Raw genomic sequence first — 25241 nt, 5'->3', positions numbered from 1 at the left:
GCATGCACTTAAGGAGCGGCGCCCGGGCCGCGGCGGGGTAGTGTCAAGATGTCGGCGGCGGTGCCGGAGCTGAAGCAGATCAGCCGGGTGGAGGCTATGCGCTTGGGGCCGGGCTGGAGCCACTCGTGCCACGCCATGCTCTACGCCGCCAACCCCGGGCAGCTCTTCGGCCGCATCCCCATGCGCTTCTCGGTGCTGGTGAGGACGCGGGTGGTTGGGCAGGGGACGGGGCGCCGCTCGCACCCCGCGCCCGTGACCCGGCCCTCCCTTGCAGATGCAAATGCGCTTCGACGGGCTGCTGGGGTTTCCCGGGGGCTTCGTGGACCGGCGGTTTTGGTCTCTGGAGGACGGTCTGAACCGGGTGCTGGGCCTGGGCCTGGGCTGCCTGCGCCTCACGGAGGCCGACTACCTGAGCTCTCACCTGACCGAGGGCCCGCACCGCGTTGTGGCGCACCTGTACGCACGGCAGCTGACGCTGGAGCAGCTGCACGCCGTGGAGATCAGCGCGGTGCATTCGCGCGACCACGGCCTGGAGGTGGGGCCGCCGCCCGGGCCCCGCCCCCCGCCCCGGGGGTTGGCTCTGGCCCCGTGGAAGGCACCGATGGGTAACACGTCCCCCTGAGGGTCCCCTGGCCGGGCTGGGTGGGGTGTCGCTGTCTCCAGCATCGGGGAGGGGAGAGGGACCTGGGGCCAGGGGTGGGGGCGAGGGGCCCGGGGCTGGGGTTCCCTCGGGGCTGTGTTCCATCTGCCTTGCTGCCTGCCATTGCCAATCCTGGGAGTGGGGAGTGGGATTGGTGGGGGCGTGGGATGGGGTGGTGCCTTGTGGGGAGGTGGGAAACTAGGGCTGGTTCATGTGCTGGGATCTGATGGCTGGGGTGATGAAGGCTCTTACGGTCTATGGGTTTTATACTCTGGAGGGACCAGGAGTCATACTTGGGGTGTTTGGGATTCACCCGTGGAAGAGGGAGCATGGGGTATGAACTCGGGGGCTACCTGCCAGCGGATGGTAGTTGGGACTTGAGAGTGTGAAGGGTGGAAGGTGCATGGGGTCAGCTTTGAATTTTGCCTGGGGAGTAGTGGGGCTGCACTGCTCCAAGGGTGCCGCTGGCTTCCCTCACCAGACCCTGCCTGGGTCTCGCATTACAGCCTTCGCAACCTGGCTGCCCTCCCCGGCCTAGCAGCTCACAGGCTCCTTCTGCTAGGACTACACCACTGGTGTGGGGGCCTGGTCCCACTCTGGTCTTCTCTCTATGCAGGTGCTGGGGCTTGTGCGAGTCCCGCTTTACACCCAAAAGGACCGAGTCGGTGGCTTTCCCAACTTCCTGAGCAATGCCTTTACCAGCACCGCCAAGTATCAGCTGCTTTTTGCTCTCAAGGTGCTTAACATGATGCCTGAAGAGAAGCTGGCTGAGGCTTTGGCTGCTGCCACGGAGAAGCAGAAGAAAGCCCTGGAGAAGCTCCTCCCATCTTCCTCCTGAGGTTGATTCTATGCTGCATGCCTTTTGCCCTCCCCTGGTTCTGTGCCCCGAACTTCTAGGAGAATGTCTTGTGTGCGTGTGTTCACAACTCCTGTCCGCTGCCAGAAGCAGCTACTGGGTGGCGACCAGGTTACTGGGAGCCCACCCTGGTCAGTAGGTGGCCTGGCTTATCCAGGCTCAGGACATTTTCTCCTACCCTGTGGCTCAAACTCTCCACGTGAGATGCACGGGTTGGTGGAGGTATCACCCATTCATCCAGGTGGGTAGGTAGACACTCACAGACCATCAAGAAGTCAGTTTATTGTTGTGGAGCATGCCTTGAGTCCTGTCATCAGCCAGCCTCAGGGCTGAGAGAAGAGCTGGCTCAGCTCAGAATGTCATACTGTTAATTGTTAAAGAATGTGGTTGTTAGCCTTACTTGCTTAATTTTTTCTATGGTGTGTGAACTGGGAGTAAGGCTTCAAAGCCCCTTTACCCCACTGGGGCTTGGTTCCCAAGGTTACTTGGGGCCATGAGGCCCACCTGGAGCTTTTGAAAGAGAAAGGACAGGAAAGTCCATTCTCAGGTGCTCTCTGGTCCTGGCCACAGGCCTGGGGCTGGGTGCATAGGGGGTCGGTCCCTTTCTGCCACTACCCAGGGACCTAAGGGCCAGAGCTAGGCGCAAGAGTGCTGGCTCCATTCAGCATAGAGCTGATATGGGGCTCCTGTCCAGGTGGAGGGGCCATCCCCTTCCCTGCTGTTGCTGTGGGACTGCCGGCTTCAGGCCTCTGTGGGCCCTATGCCTGGTCTGGGGCTTCTGGCCGCACCTGGGCTGAGCTCAGCTCACTGCTCTTTGCTTTGCAAGCCTCCCTTTCTCCATTCCCAGCACAGGCTGCAGGCAGCTCCAGGACGTGGTATGGAAGCACTGGTCGAGTGTGCAGCATGACAACCGCAGAGCCACCACAGACGGGAACGTCACCACGGGCAGTCTCCTATGGCCCTATGTCCGGAAGGACTCCTCAGTGAAGCTAACAAAGTTTCCACAGCACCTGCTTGGCCTGGTAAGGAAAGCTGTGCTCTGGCCCAGCCTGAGCGCCTGTTTCACCTTAGAGCCTCGATGAAGTGGCCGGCACGTTGGGGCAAAGGCACTTCATTCTGTAAATAAAACACCTGTACCTTGTTCCTCTCTTATTTCCTTGGGGCTTGGGGGTATGCGTCACTCTTCAGATTGCTTTTGCAGACTCAAGGGGGCTCGCAGCAAAGGGAGCCCTAGAAGCTATAGGGGCCGGACAGAGCAGGTGGGGGTCAGCCCTGCTCTGAGCATGGTGGTCTCTGTCCTGACAGAGGGGGCCTGGGTCCCAGTGGGTTGGATACTACAGTGGGGGGGTCTCAGCCTGGCTTGCCAGCTGGTACTGCATGTGGTGGGTCCAGAACACAGCCCCTCACCAGTAGAGCTTACATTTTATTTTCCAGCAAATGACATATGCTGCCCAGGTGCCCAATCCTGTCCGTGTGGCACCTGTGGTGTACGGGGACCTGCTCTCTCCCCGTGGCCCTGCCCGTTCGGGGCCTCACCCCCAGGTTCTGGCCTACAGGCCCTCGTCCTGCCTCTGTGTGGGCCTCGCTCCTTGCACTGGCCCCAGCCCTGTCCTGCTTCTGCCAGCTGCTCTGGGGGCCTGATCCTCTGGCCTACTGGGGTCCAGCCTGCTGCAGCCGCTTGCTCTCCACGCTCCTGTCTTCCAGGCACACAGCTTCAGGGTGGATGAGTCACCCAACGTCAGATTCTGAGAAGGGAAAGGGAAGACTGAAGGGGGAGCTCACTGCTGCCCAGTGCACCCTGCTCTCCCAGCCCGGGGCCTGGGCTGGCAGACACTCACCGTCCCTCCCAGCTAAGGCTCCCGCCAGTTCTCCTTCCTGTTCAGTACTTGCAGCTTCTCCAAGCTCTGGGTCACTGAGCATAGCACTCGCCCTGAGAATGGGAGCAGTAAGTTACTGCTTTGCAAGTGTGAGAAGAAGAGGGGGGGCCTAAGACTGCATGATCGTGAGGGATAGTGGGCTAGGGCAGGGCTGACCCAGGGGTCGGAGCTGACCAGGCAGGGCTCTCCCTGTTCACCCATTCTTGGCCCCTCATGGGGGTGAGGCCACTCACTGGCTGCCCTCCTGGAGACTCACCCATTTCCTGGACTCGATCCTCCAATGCTCCTGACAGCTCAGGGAGGCTCAGAGCCTGCAGGGAGGCCTGCCAGCCTTGGGAGTCTGTGGGGCAGAGAACCTGGTGGGCCTGGGATCTGTGTGGTCACCACAGGTCCTGCCTGTTTGTCCTGAGCTGCTGCAACCAGGGGATCCACCCAGCTGTCGGTTCCTACGTGACCACCTTGTTACACCAAAATGTGTTCTCCCACGTTTCTCCAAAGTGCTGTCAGTCAGGGTCCCGCCCCAGGGATGAAAGTGTGAGGGTCCCTGGCCTACAGCGAGATTTTGTCCTGGGGTAGCCCCAACTGTAGGCTGCAGAAGTCACTTGAGACCCTGGACAGAGGACTCCGCCTGAGCCCAAGGGCTTTTGCCTCCCACCATGGGGAAGCAATCAGGGAGCCAGGGTGCCCTCAGTCTGGAGCCTGGGATGGTGTAGAGCAGGGGAGGAGTGTCAGTGTGACCTAGGGCAGTGCCTATGCCATTCCGGGCCAGGACGCTGTTCTTACCAGCTGTGGGGAGGGCTGTGCCCGGGGTGGACCCTCGGGTGGACACCTCCTGCTTCACTCTGGCTGACAGCTCGGCTTGACAGGCTCTGCCAGACACAAGGCCAAGTGCTGGTGAGGGAAGAGGCCTGGCAATAGTGCCTTCCGTGGCCCCCGCTGGGCGGCAGATTCCCCCCACCTCCCTGAGTGTCAGGTGGGGCTCTGCCTTCACGCCAAGCTCTCAAGGCCCGAGACACAGGCAGAGGACGACCTGCATGTACTGTGCAGATTCTCGGGGTCCTACTGGCTGCCTGGGTCTGCCCTGCAGAAGGGCAAAGCCAGAACAAAATGGAGGATGGCAGCAAGTGACCCCAAGAGGCCCAAAAAACTAGCCTTTGGTTGAAGAATTTGGAGGCATGGGTGACTCAGTGTCTGGCCGGGGCCTGGGGACAAATGAGATGCCCACTCACCGCAGTTGGTCCAAGACGAGAGCGGCGTCCCGGGCGAGGGCCCAGGTCTCCTGCAGCTGGGCGTGCACATCCTTACGGGCACCGTCCTGCTCCAGGAGACAGCTCTCCACCACGGCGCGCAGCTCCTGCTCCTGCGACACCTGGCCGCGCATGGCCTTCACCTCCTCACAGCGCTGCGGCGGCAGAGGCAGGAGCCGGGTGGGTAAGTGAGCCGGGGAGATTCGAGGCCAGGGCCGTGTGGGCTGGGTCCTCCCAACCCCGGTGCTCTCTCTGCCATCCTCACCGGCTCTCAACTCCCATTCTCCTGGGCCAGAGGCAGGGGATGCCTCTCCGGATGGAGCCTCCTCTGCTCTGCGTCCCTTCCCGCAAGTGCTGTGGCGCCCGCGCCCGCTGCTTGTTCCCCGCACCCCCCTTACTCTGTGTCCATCTGTGCTCCTGCCTGTGCATCTCCCCTTTGGCACAGGAGCCGTAGTGCTTCTGCCCTCACTGTCCCACTGCCCGTCCAGGCTGCTGCTCCCTGCTGACCCGGGATATTTGTCCCCCCTGCTTGCTCTCTGCTCTGCATCCTCTGCAGCTGGTCTCCATGTCCCTCCCTTGCACAGCCCCTCCCCTGGGTCACCACCTACTTTGTGTAGCTGGATGGCGAGCTCCTGCATCTCTGCTTCGAGCCGGTCGGCATATGCCAGCTCCAGGGCATCACTGGGGGGACGGGCACTGCTGTGCCAGCGGGCAATGGCAGAGGTCATCTTCCTTTTAGGCCCGAACAACCTGCAGGGGTGAATAAGAGAAGTATACAGATCTGCGGTGTGTGTAGAGGTGCCATGGACTGTCCTTCCACCAAGATGGTCCCCTAGGAAAGATCCCAGCTTTGTAGGGGGAGAGTGGCCCCCAGGGTCCTGGGACTGATGACAGAAACAAAAGGTTCTAAGAAGTGACCCCAGTTGGGGCTGGCCTCCCCTGCCTGTTTCCGTCCCCTGCCTGGCTGCTTTCACTGAACAGGGAGCTCAGGCCAGTCAGGGCCAGGCTGTGAATGGCCTTCCACCAACTTGGGAAGCTCTCAAAAGTGGACAGCAAAAAATGTCTGGGTGCCCTGATCACAGCAGTGTCAGCTGGGCCACCCTGGGGGCTGGAGAGGCCAGTTGGCCGCAGGAAGCGAGCGGACTTCCGAACAGGGTGGCTCATCCCACCCCAGCGTTGGAAAGTTGCAAGCTAAGCTGGCCCCTTCGGGCTAGGCGGAAATGAGGGGGCGTGGCCCCGACGGCCCCGCTGCACTCACGTGATGCCGATTTCCTTCAGGTCGCTCTCAGTGAGGGTCAGGAAGATGCGGAGGTCCACGTCCTGCTCCTCGAACACCTGCAGGTACTTCAGACACCCAATCTGCTCCAGCAGCGTGGCAAGGTCCTGGAGGGCAAAGGAGCCGGGGCAGGTCAGAGGACAGGTGGGGCCCCAAGACATGCGGACCAGCCAAGGCACTGCTATACTACAGAGCCCTGCCTGCCGAGCGTCCGCATAAGCCCGCCAATCCCCAGGTTCTGCGCTGGGACAGTGCTGCCGGTGCCAGGAGCTCCAGCCCCCTCGTCTCCGTGCCCTCAGGAGGAGCAGGAAGTCCTGAGACACTCAGCCTGGACAGCGGTAGTGTTTCCTGGACGGTGGGTCTGGTAGCAACAAACTCTTAGTCTTTGCTTACCTGCGACTGTGCAACTGTCAATTTCTCCTTCACTTCTGAAGGATAGTTTTTGCTTGGATATAGCGTTCTTGGTTGAGTTTTTTTTCCTCCTTTCATTACTTTGACTCAGTCATCAAACGTTCTCTAGGTCCCATGGCTTCTTGTGGGAAATGAGCAGTTAAGGGTTCCTTATGTGTAAAGACTCACTTCTCTCTTGCTCCTTTCAAGATTCTTTTTGGTTTTAGACAGTTTCATTACTTTAGGTCTAGCTGTGGACCTGAGTTTAACCACTTAGGGTTCATACAGCTTCTTGGATCAAACGCGAGAAGGTTTGGCTGTTTCTTAAACGTTTTTTTGTGCTCTTCTCTACCTCCTCTCCTTCTGGAACTCCAGTTATGTGTATGCTGGCTGCCTGATGGGCTCTCACAGGTTTCCGTTCATTCTTCATTCTTCTTTGTCTTCTCAGATGGGATAATCTCACTTGGTCAACATCAGGTTTGTGGGGCCTTCTGCATGCTCCAGTCTCCCGCAGAGCCCTCTCCTGAAACGTTCGTTTCAGTCATTGTACTTTGCACCTACAGAATCTATTGATTTTCTCTGTCTAGATAGGGTTTCCCTGAGCTCACTGAACATATTTGAAAAAGCTGATCTGGAGTCTTCGTCCGGTAAGTCCCACAGTGGCCTTCCTCAGGTACTGCTTCTGTGGACTTTTTACAGCCTATGAGCCGTACTTCCTTGTTTCTTTGCACATCTTGTCTTTGTGTTGAAATTTGGACATTTCAAAGATTTTAAGTAATCTCGACACCCAACAGGGGGCTTGAATTTAGAAACCTAAGATCAAGAGTCACATGTTCCACCAAATGAGCCAGCCAGGTGCCTGCCTGCCAAAACTAGACATCTTAATGTGGAAGCTCTGGAGATCGAATTCTCCTCCCTCTCCATAGTTCATTGCTGCTGCTGCTGCTTGTAGAAGTTACTTCTGTAGTGCCTCTTCTATAAAGTCTGTGTTCTTTCTCGATGTGGCCACAGAGGTCTCTCCTTGGCTAGCTTAGTGGTAGCTAAGGACTGGACAGATTTCCTTAAACACCGGAGACCAATCAGTCTCCCCCTCTTTCCTGCATAGCTCTGTAGGCTTGCTTGGGGCACACCTTCAACACTCAGCCAGGCGTAGGACGGTCCTGCCTTAGCCTTAACTTCCTGCTTGCTAGACCCTCAAGGTCATCAGATGTATTTTTACATCTTTCCTGACCATACACACAACACAGCCTTGAGCAAATGTGCAGCCTCCCAGATTCCTAGGAATAGGTCAGAGCTTTACAAAGCTCCTATGGACATCTCCTTCCCCACCTTTTCCTTTTCAGCTTTGTGGTCAGTCTTATTTGCTCTAACTATTACCAACACCTCAGGCAGCTGAAAAATTAAAACACATGCCTATAATTATTTTCAACACACCTTCTCCAAGGAGAGGGCTTTTGTTCTGTTAGACAGATAAGCTCTCGATGAAGTCAAATACAGCTCTTTAAGCATGGTCTCCTAGGAGTCATCAGATGCATCCAATAATGCCAAGTCTTTAACCCTCCAGTGGCTGTCACAGCAACCCTGGCACTGGAGAGTGGAGGGGATGAAGGCAAGTTAAAGTGCTACCAGCTTGCAGTTCCTACTGAGATTCAGCCACTTCTCTTGAATAAACATTTCCAGGTTGCTCTAAGCCTTTGGTTGATTCACAGAGTTTTGAAAAAAATTATTCTAACCACTTCTGCCAGTTTATTGCCTTTAATGGAGAAGCAAATTTTCAAAGGTTGTTACTCTGCCATTTTCCTTAACCTACTTTCTTTCTTTTTTTTTTTTTTTAANTTATATTTATTTATTTGACAGAGATAGAGACAGCCAGCGAGAGAGGGAACACAAGCAGGGGGAGTGGGAGAGGAAGAAGCAGGCTCATAGCAGAGGAGCCTGATGTGGGGCGATCCCATAATGCCGGGATCACGCCCTGAGCCGAAGGCAGACGCTTAACCGCTGTGCCACCCAGGCGCCCCTCCTTAACCTACTTTCTGAAACAGCCTTAAGATCCCACCAGCACCACCCACCCTCCCAGCAGCATGTGTTTCAGGAAATGAACAGTGTAGCTGTTCACTGAGCCTGGAAATACAAGCCCTGGAGAGAACTCTCTGGAGGGGCCACAAGGAGAAGGCAGCAAAATGGCAGACTCTCAGTGATAGCAGAGCTGTGACTTCAATAAATGGCAGAAATGTCCTTCTCTCTGTCCTCTTGGTAGCACTTACACCCACAGAGGGCAGGAGAACTCAATAAACAGCCAGTTGAGCTGCTGGGCTGCACCTGTAACTGCTAAGAAGCCTGTGAGCCAGAGCGAAGGCAAAGCGGCCCACAGCGAGGACGGCAGAGACGGCAATTTTCATTAAGAGTCGCTCGTCTCTGCTTCATACACATCCTGTCACTGACTTCTGCAAGCAGCTCTGCAAGACTGGTCCTGTTCTCGCTGAGTCAAGTATGGAAACCAAGGGCAGAGACAGATCCCTCCTATGGGAAGGGATGGGACAGAAACCCTGCAGGCGGCACTGGGAGCCCTCAGGAAGCCTCTCTGCTAGACTAGCCTCATAGACCATTTGGGGGAAAGGCAGCACCACACTGTTCTCGCAGCGGTGCCTGGCCCCTCGTGAGTGCACAGTACGGGCCTCACGAAGCACAGGAAGTGCCACCTTTCTAGCGCAGAACCGCCCGTTTCACAGATGGCCTCACCTGAGGTCCCGAGTAGGGCGACCTCTCCGTCTGGAGAATAGATCCTGGGGAAGACGCTGCCCCCGAAGTCCCGGTGCTTGTAGGCCACTGGCCGTCGCTGTTACCATAACGATTCTTGGTCTTCATGTAACTTTTAGCTTGCTTGCGAACCAAACTTTTACAGGTGTGATCGGAATCCTGTGGCGAGACGTGAGCTTGAAGTTAACACTGAGGGGCTCACAGCTAATGTGGCTGCATCCACTCTATCCTCTGCCCCAAAATTGTAGCTGGGAACCCCCCCCCACCAGCCACAGAGGCTTCCTTGGTGACTTGCACGGTGGTTGGTGCTCACGGAGGCTGGCCAAGGACGCTGTGCGTCTGATGTGCACAAAGTCCTTGTCCCCAGACTTGCCCTCTCGAGGGAGGCAGCCCCCACAACACCACGAAAGGGGAGGGAGGTGGGAAATCAAGGAAGGAGAAGCTTCACCTCATTGCTCTCCAGAGAGGCCTCACTGCTGACTCCCAGGGCTCTCGTCAGGCCCTCGCTGCTGCTGCTGCGCCTCACGACCCCCAGGTTGGCGCAGAAGGTGTGCTCTTCTGACAGTGAAGACAAGGGCAGGTGACCACAGGTCTCCCTTGCGAGGACTCCCCAGAGCCCTGCACGCACTGCATCCATCAACTCCTGAAATAGCTCACTGTTCTCCTCTGATGCCAGGCCCAAGCCCTGCTGCCCTACCGCATGGACAGGAGTTCTGCCTGTTTTATTCACTGATAAATCCAGGCATCTACCTACAGCGGTGCCTGGCCCACCGCACACTCCGTCCACAGCTCCCGAATGAATAATGCATGGAATCTAAGAGACGTTTCCCTGAGGGCTTGCAGTCAAGATCGACCCTTGTTTGGAATGAGTCGCCCAGATCCTGCACCGACACTGGGCCAGAAGCCGCCCCTCACCCGTCTCCGTGCCACGTTCTTGCTCCTCACAAAAGCCAGGCCCTTCTGTACCCTTCACCCCCTCGTTCTCTACTGGCTGGACCTGCCACAGCTCTGGGCCTCACTGGGGGGTCGGGGGTAGTGCACACGAACTCCCAACTCCCAGCGGAGCCCGCAGCCGGCCGGGCGGGGCGCACATACCCCGACTGCTGCTGCTGCTGCTGTCCACGTCCCGGTCATTGATCGGGGAGGTGACGTCCCTGTAGCAGAGGCCCCCCCCTTCAAGCGGGTTCTCATCACTGCTGTTGAAGGTGACATAGCCAGGCAGAGGCACCTGCTCTGTGGACAGAACGGGGGACATAAACCCACCTGAGCACGAAAGGGACGAGTTCGTCCTTCCAAATTCAACCACCCCAGAGGAATTTCAGCATGAGGGAAGGCCCAGGATTTGGGCAAGCAGAGAGAAAATCCCTGTCTAACTGGCCGTTACCCCATCCGCTCACCACAGTAACCTGGGCACAACTGCATGGTCTGCAGGTGAGCAAAGACTCCGAGGGGCGCGGGGACCAGGTTGTGTCCCACGGCAAGAGCACATGGGTCAGGACCAGCGCCCGGTCCGACCTGCCACCTGCATCACACCAAGTGCTGCTTTTCCAAGTGGACAAAGCAGGAAATGGTTAGCTGTGTTTATAGATTCCTGAACCTCAGGAAAACCTGTCACTAAGTATTCCTCGTAGCTGGGAACAAAATCTCACACACACCAGCCTTCGTGCTCCCTGTGACTTTTCAACACACACATCTAGGGGCGCTGCTCCTCGGGTCCGTGCGCCCCAGCCAAGGAGACCTGGCTGAGCCGGGAGGCGGAGGCCCCGGGCTAAAGATTAACAGCAGTAACACCAAGTTACATAACCTCTGAGTGCATCTGCCTGCAAGAAAATGTTTCATTACTGGCAATGAGAATATACGCACATACGGAGAATTTAAATATCACAAGGTGTAAGAGGAAAACCAAAATTATGAAATGGCACAACTAAGGGACAATGAGCGTCATTCTTTGGTGAAGACTTTCCTATGTGGGCGCGTAAAAAGATTTGTGTATAAACGGGCTTCAGCCAGATTATTTTGGTAACTTGAACAAATTCCATTTTAAAAAGGATGTGTTGTACAGCAACACAAGTTAATTAGCACCCCCACCCTGGGTAAGACCCGTCCTTTCCGGGCCCCCACCACATCTCCGGTGGGACAGGCAGCACCAACTCCTCACGAGAACCCAGCCAAATGCCCTGGGGCTCTGGGGGCTCTGAGCTCACAAGCGTGCTCCACGGGGCGGGGGTGGAGGCGGAGGCCGAGGTGCGCTCTCGCCCTGCAGCAGCCTGCCCGCGGCTGGGGGCAGCTTCCCCAGTGGCCCAGTCAGCCCCCCCACCCCACCCCCGCCGTGGGTGATGGGAAAAGGTGGGCCCAGAGCTCCCAACCCAGCACTAAGGCTCCTTCCAAGGGTCATGGGAGGCAATGGAGTTTCTTGTATATTCTCAACTAAGCATCATCTCCTCTGACTGGGAAAGTCGGTTTCTAAGCCCAGGGGTACTCTCTCACAACATGGGCTCATCCACGCAGCTTGCTAGACCAGGATCGGCCCAGCCACTGATGGGTGACAGGCGTCAAAGAAGATGTCAGACTGATCACCTAAGACTGATCACTTGGTCAGGCCAGAGCAAGAGCATCAGGGCCCCTGGCACCCCCAAGAGCACCGCACTCACCATGAGGCGCTGACAGTAGGAGAGTAAACTCACTTCTAGCCCACTAAGGATACCATCCGACCATTCTGCAGTCTAGCACTTTGAGAAAAGAGCGCAACCGGCTGCCAGAGACCCATCCAACTCCAGTGGGGGGAAGGGGGCAGAGACCAGACTTCAACATTTTCTCTGCACTGGCTGACCTACCACATGATAAATGAAATCCCAGCTTTGCTGTATTTCTGCTGCTGGAGAGAAAGTTCTATTTGTAACGTAACCCACGGAAAGGAAGGTCAAAGGATGAACCCAGAAGTGAGCCAGTGATCAATGGCTTTCTATCCCTATAGTCAACTCTGAGTCTGAGCTACAGCCCCCACCCAGCGCCCACACTTCAAAAGGCCGAGAAGCGTCCGTGGTCAGCAGGCAGCATCTGGGGATGCACTGCCGAAGAGCCGCAGGACGAGGGAGCACTGACCACGGCAGGGCTGCTGCAGCTTGCCTCCAAGTGCAATGGCTGTGATCCTGGCCAGGGCTCGAGGTCCCTCATGGATGCTGAGGCCCTTCTTCCGACAGGGCCTCTGTCTCTGAGGAACGGGGCAGGATTCATCCGAAGAGCTTAGATCTTCAAATCTGTCTGTGGGTCAAACACCAGAATTAAGACATTTTGTTCAGTGAGGGACTAATTTACTAATCCTCATAATAGGTGGGAATAAAATCATCATAATTTGTTTTCTCATATTAAGAAGGAAAAAAGCGCGTTTCCCAGGACATCACTAGAAAGCAATGGCATAATGGGCCAGTCCACTGCTCAGAGGGGCCACAGGGAGATCTGGGGAAAGAGCAAGCTTGCTAAGCCTGAGTCTCAACTGAAAAAGTTCGTCATGATGGGGGACTTCTTGTTCTGCTCTTAGGGTTCCAGAATTTTTTTTTAACAAGTATGTATATTTAAAACCTGAAATAAATGTTCTGAGATGGTAAATAAGATTCGTCTTTTCATAGACAAAGACTGTAACAGTCACAATTTCCTAACAACTGGGTATTCTCCACCTGCACTTCTTGGGAAACAAGGGGCACGTGCCAGCTGTGCACCAGGTCTGGGGAAGCACTCCACATGCCACCCATCACAGTTTAAGAGCTTGGCACACTCACAGCCATTATCATCTTACAGCTTTTCACAGTTTTCCTTATTTTATCAGACCTGGAAGACAAAATTCATGACTATATTTGTATAAGGCTCCCATCAGATAAGACCTCATCCTTGGGCTGGTACACTGGGGCTCAGATGCCGAAGGAGCCCCTCATCCCACTGCCCCCTTGTGAGCTGGTGTCCATCACAAACAATCCCGAGGCCAGGAAGGGAGCCAGGCCGTGGATGGGGAGGAGCTCACTCGCGTGAACAGATAGCTCAGGTCAGTGACTGCCTGCAAGCAAGGGTGTTACTGAGCCAGGTTCCAAACCTGGCCAGTGACCCTGAGCCGGTCGCCCTCTCTTTTCCCCACGCAGCTCGCTCCCATGCGCTCTAGGATCTGTGCCACCAGGAGCAGACTGTGGTCCCGCCAGGGAGAAGAGGGAGGAGTCAAAGAATGAAAGGACAAGGGAAGGGGATAACCCAGGCAAAGGCAGCTCCGTGAATCTGCCCCTCCCAGCACGTCCTCTCAAACCTGACAAGTCAGCAAGGACAACTGAGAGAGCCATATGAATCCCAGCCCTTCCACAGAAGCAGGACGACAGAGAGCACCCTACCCGCCCTGTTCCTCGCTCTTGTGGAGCAGAGCCACATCTGTGTCTCTTCTTGCAGCGACACTTCTTGCTCACGCCCACCTAGTCTCCTAGCAGAGTGAGCGGGTCTAAAAGAAAGCCACACCCAAAGAGAGACGAGGGGAAAGAAGTGCCAGTGTTACCCCCAGAAAAAGGCCATTCTGTGGCAGAAAAAGCATCCCGGCAGAGGGCTGCACAGCTCCAGAGAAGCAGCTTAAAAATGCACATGGGACTGAGGGAGCAGGAGAGCCCCACTCCTGGGAGACACCTTTGGAAACTGAGAAGTGAACAGCAAAGGCAAGGGGGGGCCCCAGGATCTGGCAAGACAGAAACATATCAAGGACACATAAGGCTTGGTCTCACGACATCCTCCTCCAGAAACAAAAACAACCAAAAAAACCCAGCTAGCCGGGACTCCCCTGGAGACACAAGAGGGAGTCCTGAAGCAGGACCCTCCCACCAGCCAGGCCGCTGAGCCCTGATGAAGTGCAGAAGCTCCAGCCATTGCCACACACCACCACTCGGGGGGGGGGGCACAGATACCGGGGGCCAAACACCACAGCGAGTCAAGACGCCCCTCCCTCTGAACCACCATCACCAAAGAGGGAGAAGAAAGCGAATATGCACTCTGCATGGATACATCCTTAAACAAGCATGCAGGAGTGGAAAAAGCACCCTGCTTCAGAAATCCAAAACCAAGAACAAAAAGACACAGGCACGGGCTCACAACGGTGAGAAAGGAACTCAGGAAAGAGGGAGAAAATAAAGGTCAACGGGGCACCTGGCTGGCTCAGTCGGTGGAGTGGGCGACTCTTGACCTCAGGGTTATGAGTTCGAGCCCCATGTTGGGCACAGAGATGACTTAAAAACAGAATCTTTAAAAAACAGAAAGAAAAGAAAGGTCAAATTTTTGAAATGAAGATTCAGCCACAAGGTACCTAAGGCAGAACAGACTTGAGTAGAAAAACAGTACTGCAGGAAAGTGAGAGAACCAGCAAAGAGTGAACAAGAAGGGAGAGAGAGGATTGAGCTGGGAGGCAGGCGAGACAGAAATGACACAGGAAAATAACCACTGGAACTTTTTAGAAGGAGACAGAGAAAGAAACGGTTTTGCAGACCTCTGTGTGAGTAAGTTTGAAATCCTGGAGGAAAGGACTTCCTAGGAAAATGCGGTTGACCAAACCTGGCCCCCGTGAAATGAGAAAGCTTAAGTGGACCAATTTCTACAGAAGAAATAGGAAAACTTACCACAAAGGAAGACCAGGTCCAGATGGTCTCACAGGAGAATCCTGCCAAACCTTCAAAAACCACAGGACATCCATGCTGCATAAATTGTTCCAGAGCACAAAAAAGGAAGGAAAACTCAAATTCTCTGTATGATGTATATTGATGCCTACACCCAATAAAACAGAATCACAGACCAGGATCATTGACAAATGAACAGCCATCCGGAAACACTAAGTAAAATACTGGCAAACAGAATCCAATATCACATTAAGAAAATAATACACCACGTGGCATTTATACTAACGATGTAAAGTTGTTTCACTATTAGAAAATTCACTAATATATCAGTAGATCTAAGGAGAAAATTAACAATCGTCTCCACAGATGCTGAAAAAGCCTTTGACAAAATTCTACACTTATTCCTGTAAAAAAAACTCAGGAATATAGAAAATGCCAGATACTTTCTTAACATGATAGAATACATGCACACCTTACCCTTCAAGCCAGCATCTCACCTAAGGTGGCATTTTCCGCCAAGGTCAGGACCGGGTGAATGCCCACTGTCCCTAACACAATCAACAGCTTACGAGAAGTACTAGCCAATGCAACTAAATGAAAGAAATCAGAAGTACACAAATCAGAAAGGAGCAGTAAATCTATCTCTACGGGCAGACTGTATGGTAGCATACCTGAAAAACCCTGGAAAATTAATAAATTCAAGCAATGAAAGAATTCAGTAGAGCAGCAGATTATCAACTGGCAAGCAGATGCCAACAGCCTTCCTACTCACAGACAATAAGCAGTCAGAGGACATGAAGGCAGTGAAACCCCATTTACAACAGCAACAAAGTCAGACACTTAGGAAGAAAAAATAAGTTCTATGCACAATGTCTAGGAGGAAAAATTTTAAACCCCCTGTAGACACAGGAGGACGCTTGAACAAAAGATGTCCCTTGTTACAGAGGACGACTCAAAGCATGAACGGGTAGCTGACTTCTAAATCTGCCAGTCTCAATAACGCTGTTTCTACACAGCTGGACAAGATGATGTTCAGGTTCACAGAGAGAAATACACGAGCAATACTGGGGAACACTGAAGAGGGAAAGCTGCAGGGGGACTGGCCGACCAGGCAGTCCAATGTACTACAAAGAGCCTCTGCAAGCCGACGAGGGTGTGGGTCTGGTGTGCGGACAGACAGACCCGGGGAACAGAAGAGCAAGTCCGGGGCCCCTGGGTGGCGCAGTTGTTAAGCGTCTGCCTTCGGCTCAGGGTGTGATCCCGGTGCTCTGGGATCGAGCCCCACATAGGGCTCCTCCGCTAGGAGCCTGCTTCTTCCTCTCCCACTCCCCCCTGCCTGTGTTCCCTCTCTCGCTGGCTGTCTCTCTCCATCAAATAAATAAATAAAAATCTTAAAAAAAAAAAAAAAAAAGAAGAGCAAGTCCAGAAACAGACTGGGGCATAGATGGAAATTCAGAATACATGACAAAGACAGCCTCACAGATGACTAGGTCAAAGATGAACTGTTAAATAATTTAATGAAGCCAGGACAACAGGGAAGCCATCTGAGAACACCACACCTCACGCCATGCATGAAAGTAAAGTACAAATGGATCAGAGAACTAAACGTAAAAAATGAAACCATGTAAGTACCAGAAGAAAACGGACAAATTCTTGTACGACCAGGAAACATGGAAAGATCTTCTATGATGCCAGGTCTACAAGCAATAAGACTGATGAATCTGACTGTATAAAATTAAAATACTTCGTATGGCAATGAGCACCACAAGCAAAGTCAAGAAACAAGAGCTATGGGGTGCCTGGGTGGCACAGCGGTTAAGCATCTGCCTTCGGCTCAGGGCGTTATCCTGGCGTTGTGGGATTGAGCCCCACATCAGGCTCTTCCGCTATGAGCCTTCTTCCGCCCGCCCACCCCTCCGTGGGCACCGCCGGCAGCCCGGGCACACCATCGGCCTGGCTGGGCCCACTGCACACTAACGGGTCTCTCTCCTGTCAGACCAGCACGCTCAACCTCAACTGCACAGCGGAGCCTCCTGGCAAGGCTGTGGGAGCCAAAACTCCCAGGGGCAGGTGGGAGCCGGCAGGGGTGTCGTCCTCTCCCAGCAGAACTCCACGGAGAACACGGCGGTGCAGAAGCAGGTACCTGGACTCCGATAGAGGTTCTTGGGCAGAGAAGGCGAGTGAGCGTCTATCAACCCCACGATCTTCATGTGTCCATACTGCTTGGCCAGCATCCGGGCTGTGGCTCCACTGTGGTCTCTCGTGTCCATTCTGACTCCCTGTGAAAGTTCATGAAAGTTCGCAAGCTAGGAACCTCCCCGGAAAAGCACTCTCATTCCCTAGATGCGGCTCCAGACCCCAGCTAAGAAGCGCACGGGCTTCTCAGAGCGCAGCAAAGGTCTGTGCCCAGGGCCCTCTGCAGCCCCACATCTGCACGAAAAAGAGGGGAAGGCCTGTGAGGGCCGTCACTGTCCTTTACAGCAAGGTGGGGGGGCCCGGGGAGGACCTTGGCGGCAGCTCGGCAAAAGCTCTCCGGCCCCCACGCCCCGCAGCCGATCGTTAAGGGAGCGGCGGTCAGGGGCTCCAGGTGGGGAAGGGCACGTTGCGGGCACGTTGCAGGCCGCTGGGGCCAGAGCCCAGCCTTCACCCTTCGCACCTGGGCAGCCCCGCCTCGCTTCACTTCTCTCCACGACAGAAAACTGGAGACAACAGATGCACCAGAGAAGGAGCCTTTAAAAATCGTAACCACCACGAGAGCACCATTCTTCTGAAGAAGAGTCTGGTCATTTTTATCCAAAGCCCTAAAATGTACTTAGAGTCTTCCGCACAGTAATCCCACTTCTCTGACTCTCTCCTAAGGAAGTAACCCCAAAGAACAGAGAAAGCTTTTGTAACACAGGTGTTGAGTAGAACGTATCTGCAATAACGAAAACCTGGAGACCTTGTGAAGGGGGGTGAAGTCAGCCATGTTATTGCCATAAATGCTGGTACTTACAAATAATTGGTATAACCAGTTTTGGAAAGGACCACGATACGTCTTTGTGACATATAAGGTACAAATTGTCTTTATGAGGAAGAGAAGACGACGCAGACACATGGGGGAAACAGCACGGGAAGACAGAGACAGAGACTGGGGTGACGAATCTACAAGCCAAGAAACACCAGGAGCCAATAGGAATTCAAAGCCAAACCGAGTTTTCCTCCCAAAGTCTCTGGAGGGAGTGTGGCCCCACTGGTGCCTTGGTTCTGGCCTTCTGGCGTCCAGAACTGTGAGAAAATAAATTTCTGTGTTTTAAGCCCATCAACTTTATGGTAAATTGTTAAAAGCAGCCACAGGAAACTCACGCAACCATTAATGTGTGGATGGTTATGTCAATCAAGGCACATCAGTGCCATCAAGCTCTGCATCAGAAAAAACGAGGCAGGTTTCTCCGTGCTGATGCGGGAATAAGTGTGTGGTATTTTGATAACATTTAAAACCAGGCTGCACAAGTAGATGTACCCGTTGATGTAGCCGGATTCCATTGACGGAGAAACCTGTTCACTGCGGTTAACACTGAGGGGAGGAAGCAGTGTAAGAAAACTTAGAGGTTTTTTAATGCTTATTTCTAAATTTTTGATTAATTATCCTGTAAATTTTATTGTTTGGCTTTTTTTTTAAGCCTATAGGTTATATTACTTTCCTATGTTTTTTAAATCATGAGAACAACATACATTGTATGGGCCTCAGACACCCCAGGTTCAGCTCCAGACCACCCCTGCGCCCCTGCAATGAAGTGAGTATCGCAATAAAACAGGTCAAATGAAGTTTTTTGGTTTCCCAGTGCATATAAAAGTTCTATTTACACTATACTGTAGTCTTAAGTGTGCCACAGCATTATGTCTAAAAACACAATGTATATACCTTAAAGAAATTAAATACTTTATTGGGGCACCTGGCTGGCTCAGTCAGTACAGCATGAACTCGGTCATAAGTTCAAGCCCCCTGTTCAGCATAGAGCTTACTTAAAAAAGATGAACTTTATTGCTAAAAAATGCTACCTGACTTCAACAAGTCATAATCACTGATCACACATCACCATAACAAATAAGACAATAGGGGCGCCTGCGTGGCTCAGTGGGTTAAGCGTGTGCCTTGGCTCAGGTGGTGATCCCAGTTGTCCTCGGATCCCTGAGATCGAAGCTGGGCTCTCTGCTCGGCAGGGAGTCTGCTTCTGTCTCTCCCTCTGCCTCTGCCCCTCCCCCTGCTCATGTGCTCTCTCTGTCTGCCCTTTCTCTCAAATAAAATCTTAAAAAAAAAGGGGCTCCTGGGTGGCACAGCGGTTAAGCGTCTGCCTTCGGCTCGGGGCGTGATCCCAGCATTATGGGATCGAGTCCCACATCAGGCTCCTCTGCTATGAGCCTGCTTCTTCCTCTCCCACTCCCCCTGCTTGTGTTCCCTCTCTCGCTGGCTGTCTCTATCTCTGTCAAATAAATAAATAAAATCTTTAAAAAAAAAAAAAAGACAGTAATGAAAAAGTTTGAACTATTGCCAACAATTACCAAAATGTGACCCAGAGACACAAAGTGAATGAATGCTGTTGGAAAAATGACCCATAAACTTGCTTAATGTAAGGTCTCCACAAACCTTCCATCTGTAAAAAACGCAGTATCTGTGAAATGCAATAAAGTAAAGCACAATAAAATGAGATGTGCCCGTACACATTTACCACAAGTTACAGGAGCATTTCCCCGCAATATCACTATTACTGAGGATTTAAGAGAAGAAAAGGAACAATATGTATATCTATGAGAGGTGATGGATGTTGATTAAACTTACTGTAGTATTCATTTCACAATGTATACTAAATTCAAATCAGCGTGTTGTGCACCTTAAAACTTACACAATGTTATGTCAATCGTATCTCAAGACTAGAAAAAGTATTTTAAAAATAAAAGATAAAAAAAAAAGGACCACGATACAAAACTGTACCCACGTTACAACAGCAGCAAAACAAAACAAAAATGTGTACAACACTGGAAGAAAGTGTGTCCAAACTGTTAATATTTCTTTTTTTTTTTTTAAGATTTTATTTATTCATTCATTCGACAGAGATAGAGACAGCCAGCGAGAGAGGGAACACAAGCAGGCGGAGTGGGAGAGGAAGAAGCAGGCTCATAGTAGAGGAGCCTGATGTGGGGCTCGATCCCATAATGCCGGGATCACGCCCTGAGCCGAAGGCAGACGCCCAACCACTGTGCCACCCAGGCGCCCCAAACTGTTAATATTTCTAAACAGTAGGACAGGGGGATTTTCCCCATCTTCCTAATCTTCTGTATTCTCTAAATTTACTACCATGAGCACACTTACTTTGAAAGTGGAAAAGACAATAAACTTTCCATTTTAAAAGCTTCAAACAAGCAGTCTGGGGTCTGAGGGCGGGACCCCCGGAGCTCAGTGCTCTGGATCGCAAACCGGCAAACAGCAAATGTGCACACACCCCTTGACCCAGCAATTCCACTTCCAGGGATTTAACCTTAAGAAATAATTACAGACCTACACTAACATTTAGGATTTTCCCAGCAGCACTCAGTGCCATGAGAACCAGGAAGAACCTAAAATCAGGAATTAATGAAATAAGAGGGAACACAACTAGAAAGTGGAATACCACTCCCCCATGTGTACAACAGGTCCATCCAAGTGGATGTATTAACAGGGATGGGGGTGCACAGGATAATACAAAACATTCTGTATAATGGGACTCCACTCGGACTTAAAGTATCTGTTAAAAATCCAGGAGGATGCTTGACAAAGGTGTTAACATGGGCCATCCCTGGGCGATGGGATTATGAGCAGTTCTGGCTTTCTTTTTGCTTCACTGTACTTTCTGATCCTTTTAGAGCAGATATGTATCAGTGTGTAATAAACATTTACTTACGCACTCTGTGAAAACCTATGATCAACTGACAGTCTTGGTTGAGCCTAGTACAGAAGGTGATTATCACACATCCTCTGGTAGGAAAAAGTACATCTTTACAAGACCCTGACTGAGCTTACTTTGTCTAATCCCCCACTTTCAAGAGCTCTGGTTAGAAATCAGCTCTGAAACCTTCATCCCTCAAAGATCATTTCTAGACGAGCCTGCAAGCGGAAACTGAAGGCAGTCAAAAGGCACAAACTTCCATTTGTAAGATACAACATGGTGACCGCACTGAGCACGGCCATATGATAAACACGCAAGTTGTTCGGAGAGTAAATCCCGAGTTCTCATCACAAGGAAGCAATCGGTACCTGTGTGTGTGTCTACATGAGACGATGGACACTCACCAGACGTACTGTGCTCATCACTTCACAACACACGTGAGTGACATCAGTGCGCCGCTTACCTGCAACTTTTACAGCAGGTCTGTCCGTTACATCTTGGTAAAACTGGGCGGGGGTGGGGGAGAATTTCTAGTTTCAGTTTGATAGAAAGAACCCAAAGGTTTCAAGCAGAATAAACAACACCATCTTTAAAGTAGGATTTTAACTATCATGTTTTTAAGCCCAGAAGTCTTCAACCTCAGGTTACAGGTAAAAAAAAAAATCTTGACCTGTACAGATTATAGGTAAAGAAGAAAAAAGCGGAATATTCCCTTGTGAGTAAATGAGGAAGAAAACAGAATTCTGTTTATTTATCTTTTACATTTTGGAGGGTTTTCTTCCTATTTTATAATGTATGTAACATACTCCTAGAGACGTACATCACCAAAACTCATTCTGACAGGAAAGCATGATCAAAGCTTTGGAGACCCTGGCCCAAGAGGATGGTGGGCACACCTGCCACATGGAGACCAGGCCATCAGCTCAGCTCTCCCCAAGGAGGCCTCATCACGCCCAGATCATCCTGCTTCCATGTTGCTGCCAGGGCCTGACCCTGCCAGGAGGAAGGGAATGGGGTGCAGCCCTCTCCTGCCCTTGCAGAGCACAGGGAGCCCAGCCTCCTGCAGCTCCCCGTCTCCAGGAACAGGGCCTGGCTCTGGAGGGCCAGCGGGAGACCGGCAGCTCCGGCCCTCTAGCTCCCTCAGGTCTAACCCTGACTGAGGAGGAGGAAATCTGTAGGAAATGAGGAGCAGGGAACCCGGGCAGGGTTAGCCACACAGCCCCCCCCAGCAATGGAAGGACGTGGCCCATCAGCCACATGCTCCCAGCCATGCCCGCCAGCCCCGCNTATATATATATATATATATATATATATATATAAAAAGAGACTAATACAGAGATGAAATGTTAATATCCTGGCAATCTAGTGAAGGTATGCAAATTCTTTGTATTATTTTGACATTTCTTTAAGTCTGGAATCATTTCAGAAATTTAAAATTTGGGGCACCTGGGTGGCTCAGTCGGTTAAGTGTCTGCCTTCGGCTCAGGTCATGATCTCAGGGTCCTAGGATCAAGTCCCGCATCAGGCTCCCCACTCAGCGGGAGCCTGCTTCTCCCTCTGCCTTAGCCTCTCCCCCTGCTTGTGCTCTCTGTCTCTCAAATGAATAAATCAAATCTTTAAAACAAAAACTTTAAAAAATTTTATTTAATTTAAAAAGTTTTCCAAAAGAAATCCAATATAATTTGTTTCCCCTCAATACAAATTGCCCATAACACACAATCTCATTCCCAGCTGGGGAATAAAGGTACCAAGTGAGGGCATAATCTTCATGGTAGATAAATTATCTAAAATCTCTGATTTTCCAATATGTTTTCCACTTAAAAAATTATGTGAATGTCTCTTATGACTTCTAGTTCTACCTTATTTAAAATCAAATTGTAGGGGCACCTAGGGGACTCAGTCAGTTAAGTGTCTGACTCTTGATTTCAGCTCAGGTCATGATCTCAGGGTCATGAGATCGAGCCCCACACTGGGCTCTGTGCTCTGAGAAGTCTACTCAAGATTCTCTCTCCCTCTGCCCCTCCCACCCATGCTCTCTCTCTTAAACAAATCTTAAAAAATACAGTAGGGCACGTGATGTGATGAGCACTGGGTATTACACGCAACTGATAAATTATTGAACAGTACATCCAAAACTAATGATGTACTATATGTTGGCTAATTGAGTTTAAATAAAAAATTTTTAAATCACTAAATAAATACATAAAATTCTAAACTGAGAAGCCGAGGTTATGCTTTTTACAGGTTTGAGCTCTTATGCATCTATTCTTGACCCTGTGCTAGGTCTTAAGGGTGCCTAGTTCGTGTCAGTGGAATTACTTCAAAGAATAATTATTTGCAGCAAAGAAGCCCAAATAGCTGATAAATATATGAAAAGATGCTCAACCTCACCAGAAATCAGGGAAAGGCAAAAATCAACAGGAGACAGCTCATCTGATAGCAGGTACCAAGTGTTACTGAGGGTGCGGGAGAAGAGAGCTGTGAAATACTATCAGAATGTCACTCAGGATGCCTACGGAGGAAAGTAAGTTAATATTCTCTAGTGAAGATTCACCTGCCCTACACACCAGAAATTCTACTTTGAAGAATACATCCTGATTTCGTTAAAATCCCTTCCCACATGCTCGAGAAGACAGGGAAAAAATGGGAACTGCAGCCCTGTCAGGAACAGCAAAGTAGACAAAACTGAAATGTCCACTAAAAGAGAAATGCATCGATGTAAATACTCCTGCATTAATACACACAGAGCTGTCAAAACGAGTGAACACGCGCCAGCACGCCGCTGAAGGACACATGCAGTCTGACATATCATTTACATAAATCTTTAAAACATATAAAACCACCTGTGCCTTCCTTAAGGACACACAGCACATGGCGAGAGGATAAAATCAGGGGCAGGAAAACTGCAGATCAACATCTATTTAGGGGTCACTTTGGGGTCGTGGGTTGTATTAGTATTATCCTCTGTACTTTTCTGTATGTGGAAAGTACTTCAAATTTAAGATTCATATTCTTGCTGCTGTGGAAAGAGTATAAGTTGGTACAATTTGCTCTTGAGACGGCAAGTGGGCAACCCTATGTTAAGACCGTACTCACATTCCATGCAAAATTCTACCTTTAGTACCGAACTAGACAGATGTGGTCACACGAGTGTGCAGAGGGACTCCACAGCACTGTGTGTGACAGCCGGTGGCTGGCAACGACTTACTTCCATCTGTAGACCACTGTTAAACAAATCTCTGATTCATCCCTACAAGAAGTGCTGTGCAGCCACGAGAAACAGAGAGAGATTAACATACACTAATACAGAACAATCTCCCGGAGAGACAGCTGGAAGGAAGGCAGGCAGGGAGGGAAAGCAAGCTGAGGAGCAGCCGTGGGGAGAGACTGGGAGACTGAGGCAAAGGGAGCAGGCGGGCTCCTGTACCCCCTCAGTCTCATGTCTAGCTTTCCACATAAGGATACTGTTCTCAATTCCTTTATCTTTCTTTTCTCTGCTTTTCTTTTCTTAAAGTCTAAGAGCTGGCACATTTATTTATTTATTTTATTGAGAGAGACTGTGAGCACAGGATGGGGGGAGGGATGGAGGGGGAGGGAGAGAGAATCTCAAGCAGGCTCCGCACTGAGTGTAATGCCGGGCTCAGCCTCACAACCCTGAGAAACCAGGAGTCGGATACTTAACTGACTGAGCCACCAAGGCACCCCCAAGGCACCCCCCAAATTCTTTTTTCAAAGAAAGATAGCATGTTAACATTTTATTATGTTAAACTATCCAATAAATTGGACCCCCCAAAAAGAAACAAATTGTAAAATAAATACAAATGGCCAATAAATGCATTTTTAAATGTTCCATGTCACTAGTAAGTATAAACCAAAACCGATGCCTTTTGTCCTACCACACTGACAAAAATGTAAGATGAGTAACTTTCAGAGCTTGGTGAAGACATGAAAACGTGGGCACCTTCACACAGTATTGGGGGGAAGGCAAAAGAGACCACCTTTACAGTGGGACTCTGTTAGGACTTACTATTTCAAACCCCACTGCACTTTTTAATGACTTTATTTTTTTTTAACATTTTATTTATTAGGGGCGCCTGCGTGGCACAGCAGTTAAGCGTCTGCCTTCGGCTCGGGGCGTGATCCCGGCGTTGTGGGATCGAGCCCCGCGTCGGGCTCTTCGGCTATGAGCCTGCTTCTTCCTCTCCCACTCCCCCTGCTTGTGTTCCCTCTCTCGCTGGCTGTCTCTATCTCTGTCGAATAAACAAATAAAATCTTTAAAAAAAAAAAAGATTTTATTTATTAGAGAGAGAAAAAGCATGAGAGTGGGGAGGGTCAGAAGGAGAAGCAGACTCCCTGCTGAGCAGGGAGCCCGATGCGCAACCCGATCCTGGGACTCCATGATCATGACCTGAGCCGAAGGCAGTCGCTCAACCAACTGAGCCACCCTGGCACCCCATAATGAGTTTATTAAGATATAATTCACATACCATGCAGTTCACCCACTCACAGTGTATAATTCACTGGTATGCAACCACCATCATAATCAATTTCAGAACATTGTCCTCACCCTAAAAAGAAATCCTATTACCCCTTAACCACCATCCTCTCCCCAATATTTCCATCTCTCATCATCGTTAGGCCCTAGGCCACTATTAATCTGCTTTC

The 25241-nt window shown here is 51.3% G+C and overlaps 2 protein-coding genes across 11 annotated transcripts in view; one reads left to right on the top strand and one right to left on the bottom strand.

Moving 5' to 3' along the window:
- Positions 1 to 2480, top strand: NUDT16L1 (nudix hydrolase 16 like 1). Of its 4 annotated transcripts, none has more exons than XR_004628511.1 (4): positions 1 to 198; positions 275 to 605; positions 1257 to 1479; positions 2349 to 2476. XR_004628511.1 is itself a non-coding variant. In XM_019805270.2 (4 exons), exons 1-3 carry the CDS (start codon positions 49 to 51, stop codon positions 1476 to 1478), a joined length of 633 nt encoding a protein of 210 aa, XP_019660829.2. In that variant the 5' UTR covers positions 7 to 48; the 3' UTR covers position 1479; positions 2349 to 2476. The 4 variants fall into 4 exon arrangements, 2 of the variants coding, with proteins under 2 accessions (XP_019660829.2, XP_011229832.2); XR_004628510.1 differs by having other exon boundaries at positions 3 to 198; positions 2344 to 2480; XM_019805270.2 differs by having other exon boundaries at positions 7 to 198; positions 275 to 535.
- The window catches only part of ANKS3 (ankyrin repeat and sterile alpha motif domain containing 3), a 31655-nt gene continuing 8528 nt past the window's right edge, over positions 2115 to 25241 (bottom strand). For 2 of the 7 annotated variants that reach the window (XM_034670429.1, XM_034670434.1), the window contains 12 exons: positions 16817 to 16952; positions 12146 to 12304; positions 10139 to 10276; positions 9492 to 9601; positions 9026 to 9202; positions 5879 to 6003; positions 5229 to 5370; positions 4603 to 4775; positions 4157 to 4242; positions 3630 to 3713; positions 3335 to 3426; positions 2115 to 3261 (listed from right to left, as the gene is read on the bottom strand). In XM_034670429.1, coding sequence (XP_034526320.1) covers positions 3347 to 3426; positions 3630 to 3713; positions 4157 to 4242; positions 4603 to 4775; positions 5229 to 5370; positions 5879 to 6003; positions 9026 to 9202; positions 9492 to 9601; positions 10139 to 10276; positions 12146 to 12304; positions 16817 to 16952 — 1410 coding nt within the window. In that variant the 3' untranslated portion in view covers positions 2115 to 3261; positions 3335 to 3346. The remainder of the gene's footprint in view (positions 3262 to 3334; positions 3427 to 3629; positions 3714 to 4156; positions 4243 to 4602; positions 4776 to 5228; positions 5371 to 5878; positions 6004 to 9025; positions 9203 to 9491; positions 9602 to 10138; positions 10277 to 12145; positions 12305 to 16816; positions 16953 to 25241) is intronic. The other 5 variants (XM_034670430.1, XM_034670431.1, XR_004628509.1 and 2 more) reach the window with 5 other exon arrangements.

This window comes from Ailuropoda melanoleuca, chromosome 10 (assembly GCF_002007445.2).
Source record: "Ailuropoda melanoleuca isolate Jingjing chromosome 10, ASM200744v2, whole genome shotgun sequence".
Taxonomy (NCBI): domain Eukaryota; kingdom Metazoa; phylum Chordata; class Mammalia; order Carnivora; family Ursidae; genus Ailuropoda; species Ailuropoda melanoleuca.
The sequence above is the reverse complement of the archived record's forward strand: the minus strand, read 5'-3'. Positions and strand labels throughout refer to the sequence as shown.

What these genes read in the sequence shown, in the direction of transcription:
- NUDT16L1 (XM_011231530.3), top strand. Translation starts at nt 49, where the DNA reads ATGTCGGCGGCGGTGCCGGAGCTGAAGCAGATCAGCCGGGTGGAGGCT. An exon ending in CCATGCGCTTCTCGGTGCTG is followed by an intron (nt 199 to 274) that starts GTGAGGACGCGG and finishes CCTCCCTTGCAG; the next exon opens with ATGCAAATGCGCTTCGACGG. An exon ending in CGCGCGACCACGGCCTGGAG is followed by an intron (nt 536 to 1,256) that starts GTGGGGCCGCCG and finishes CTCTCTATGCAG; the next exon opens with GTGCTGGGGCTTGTGCGAGT.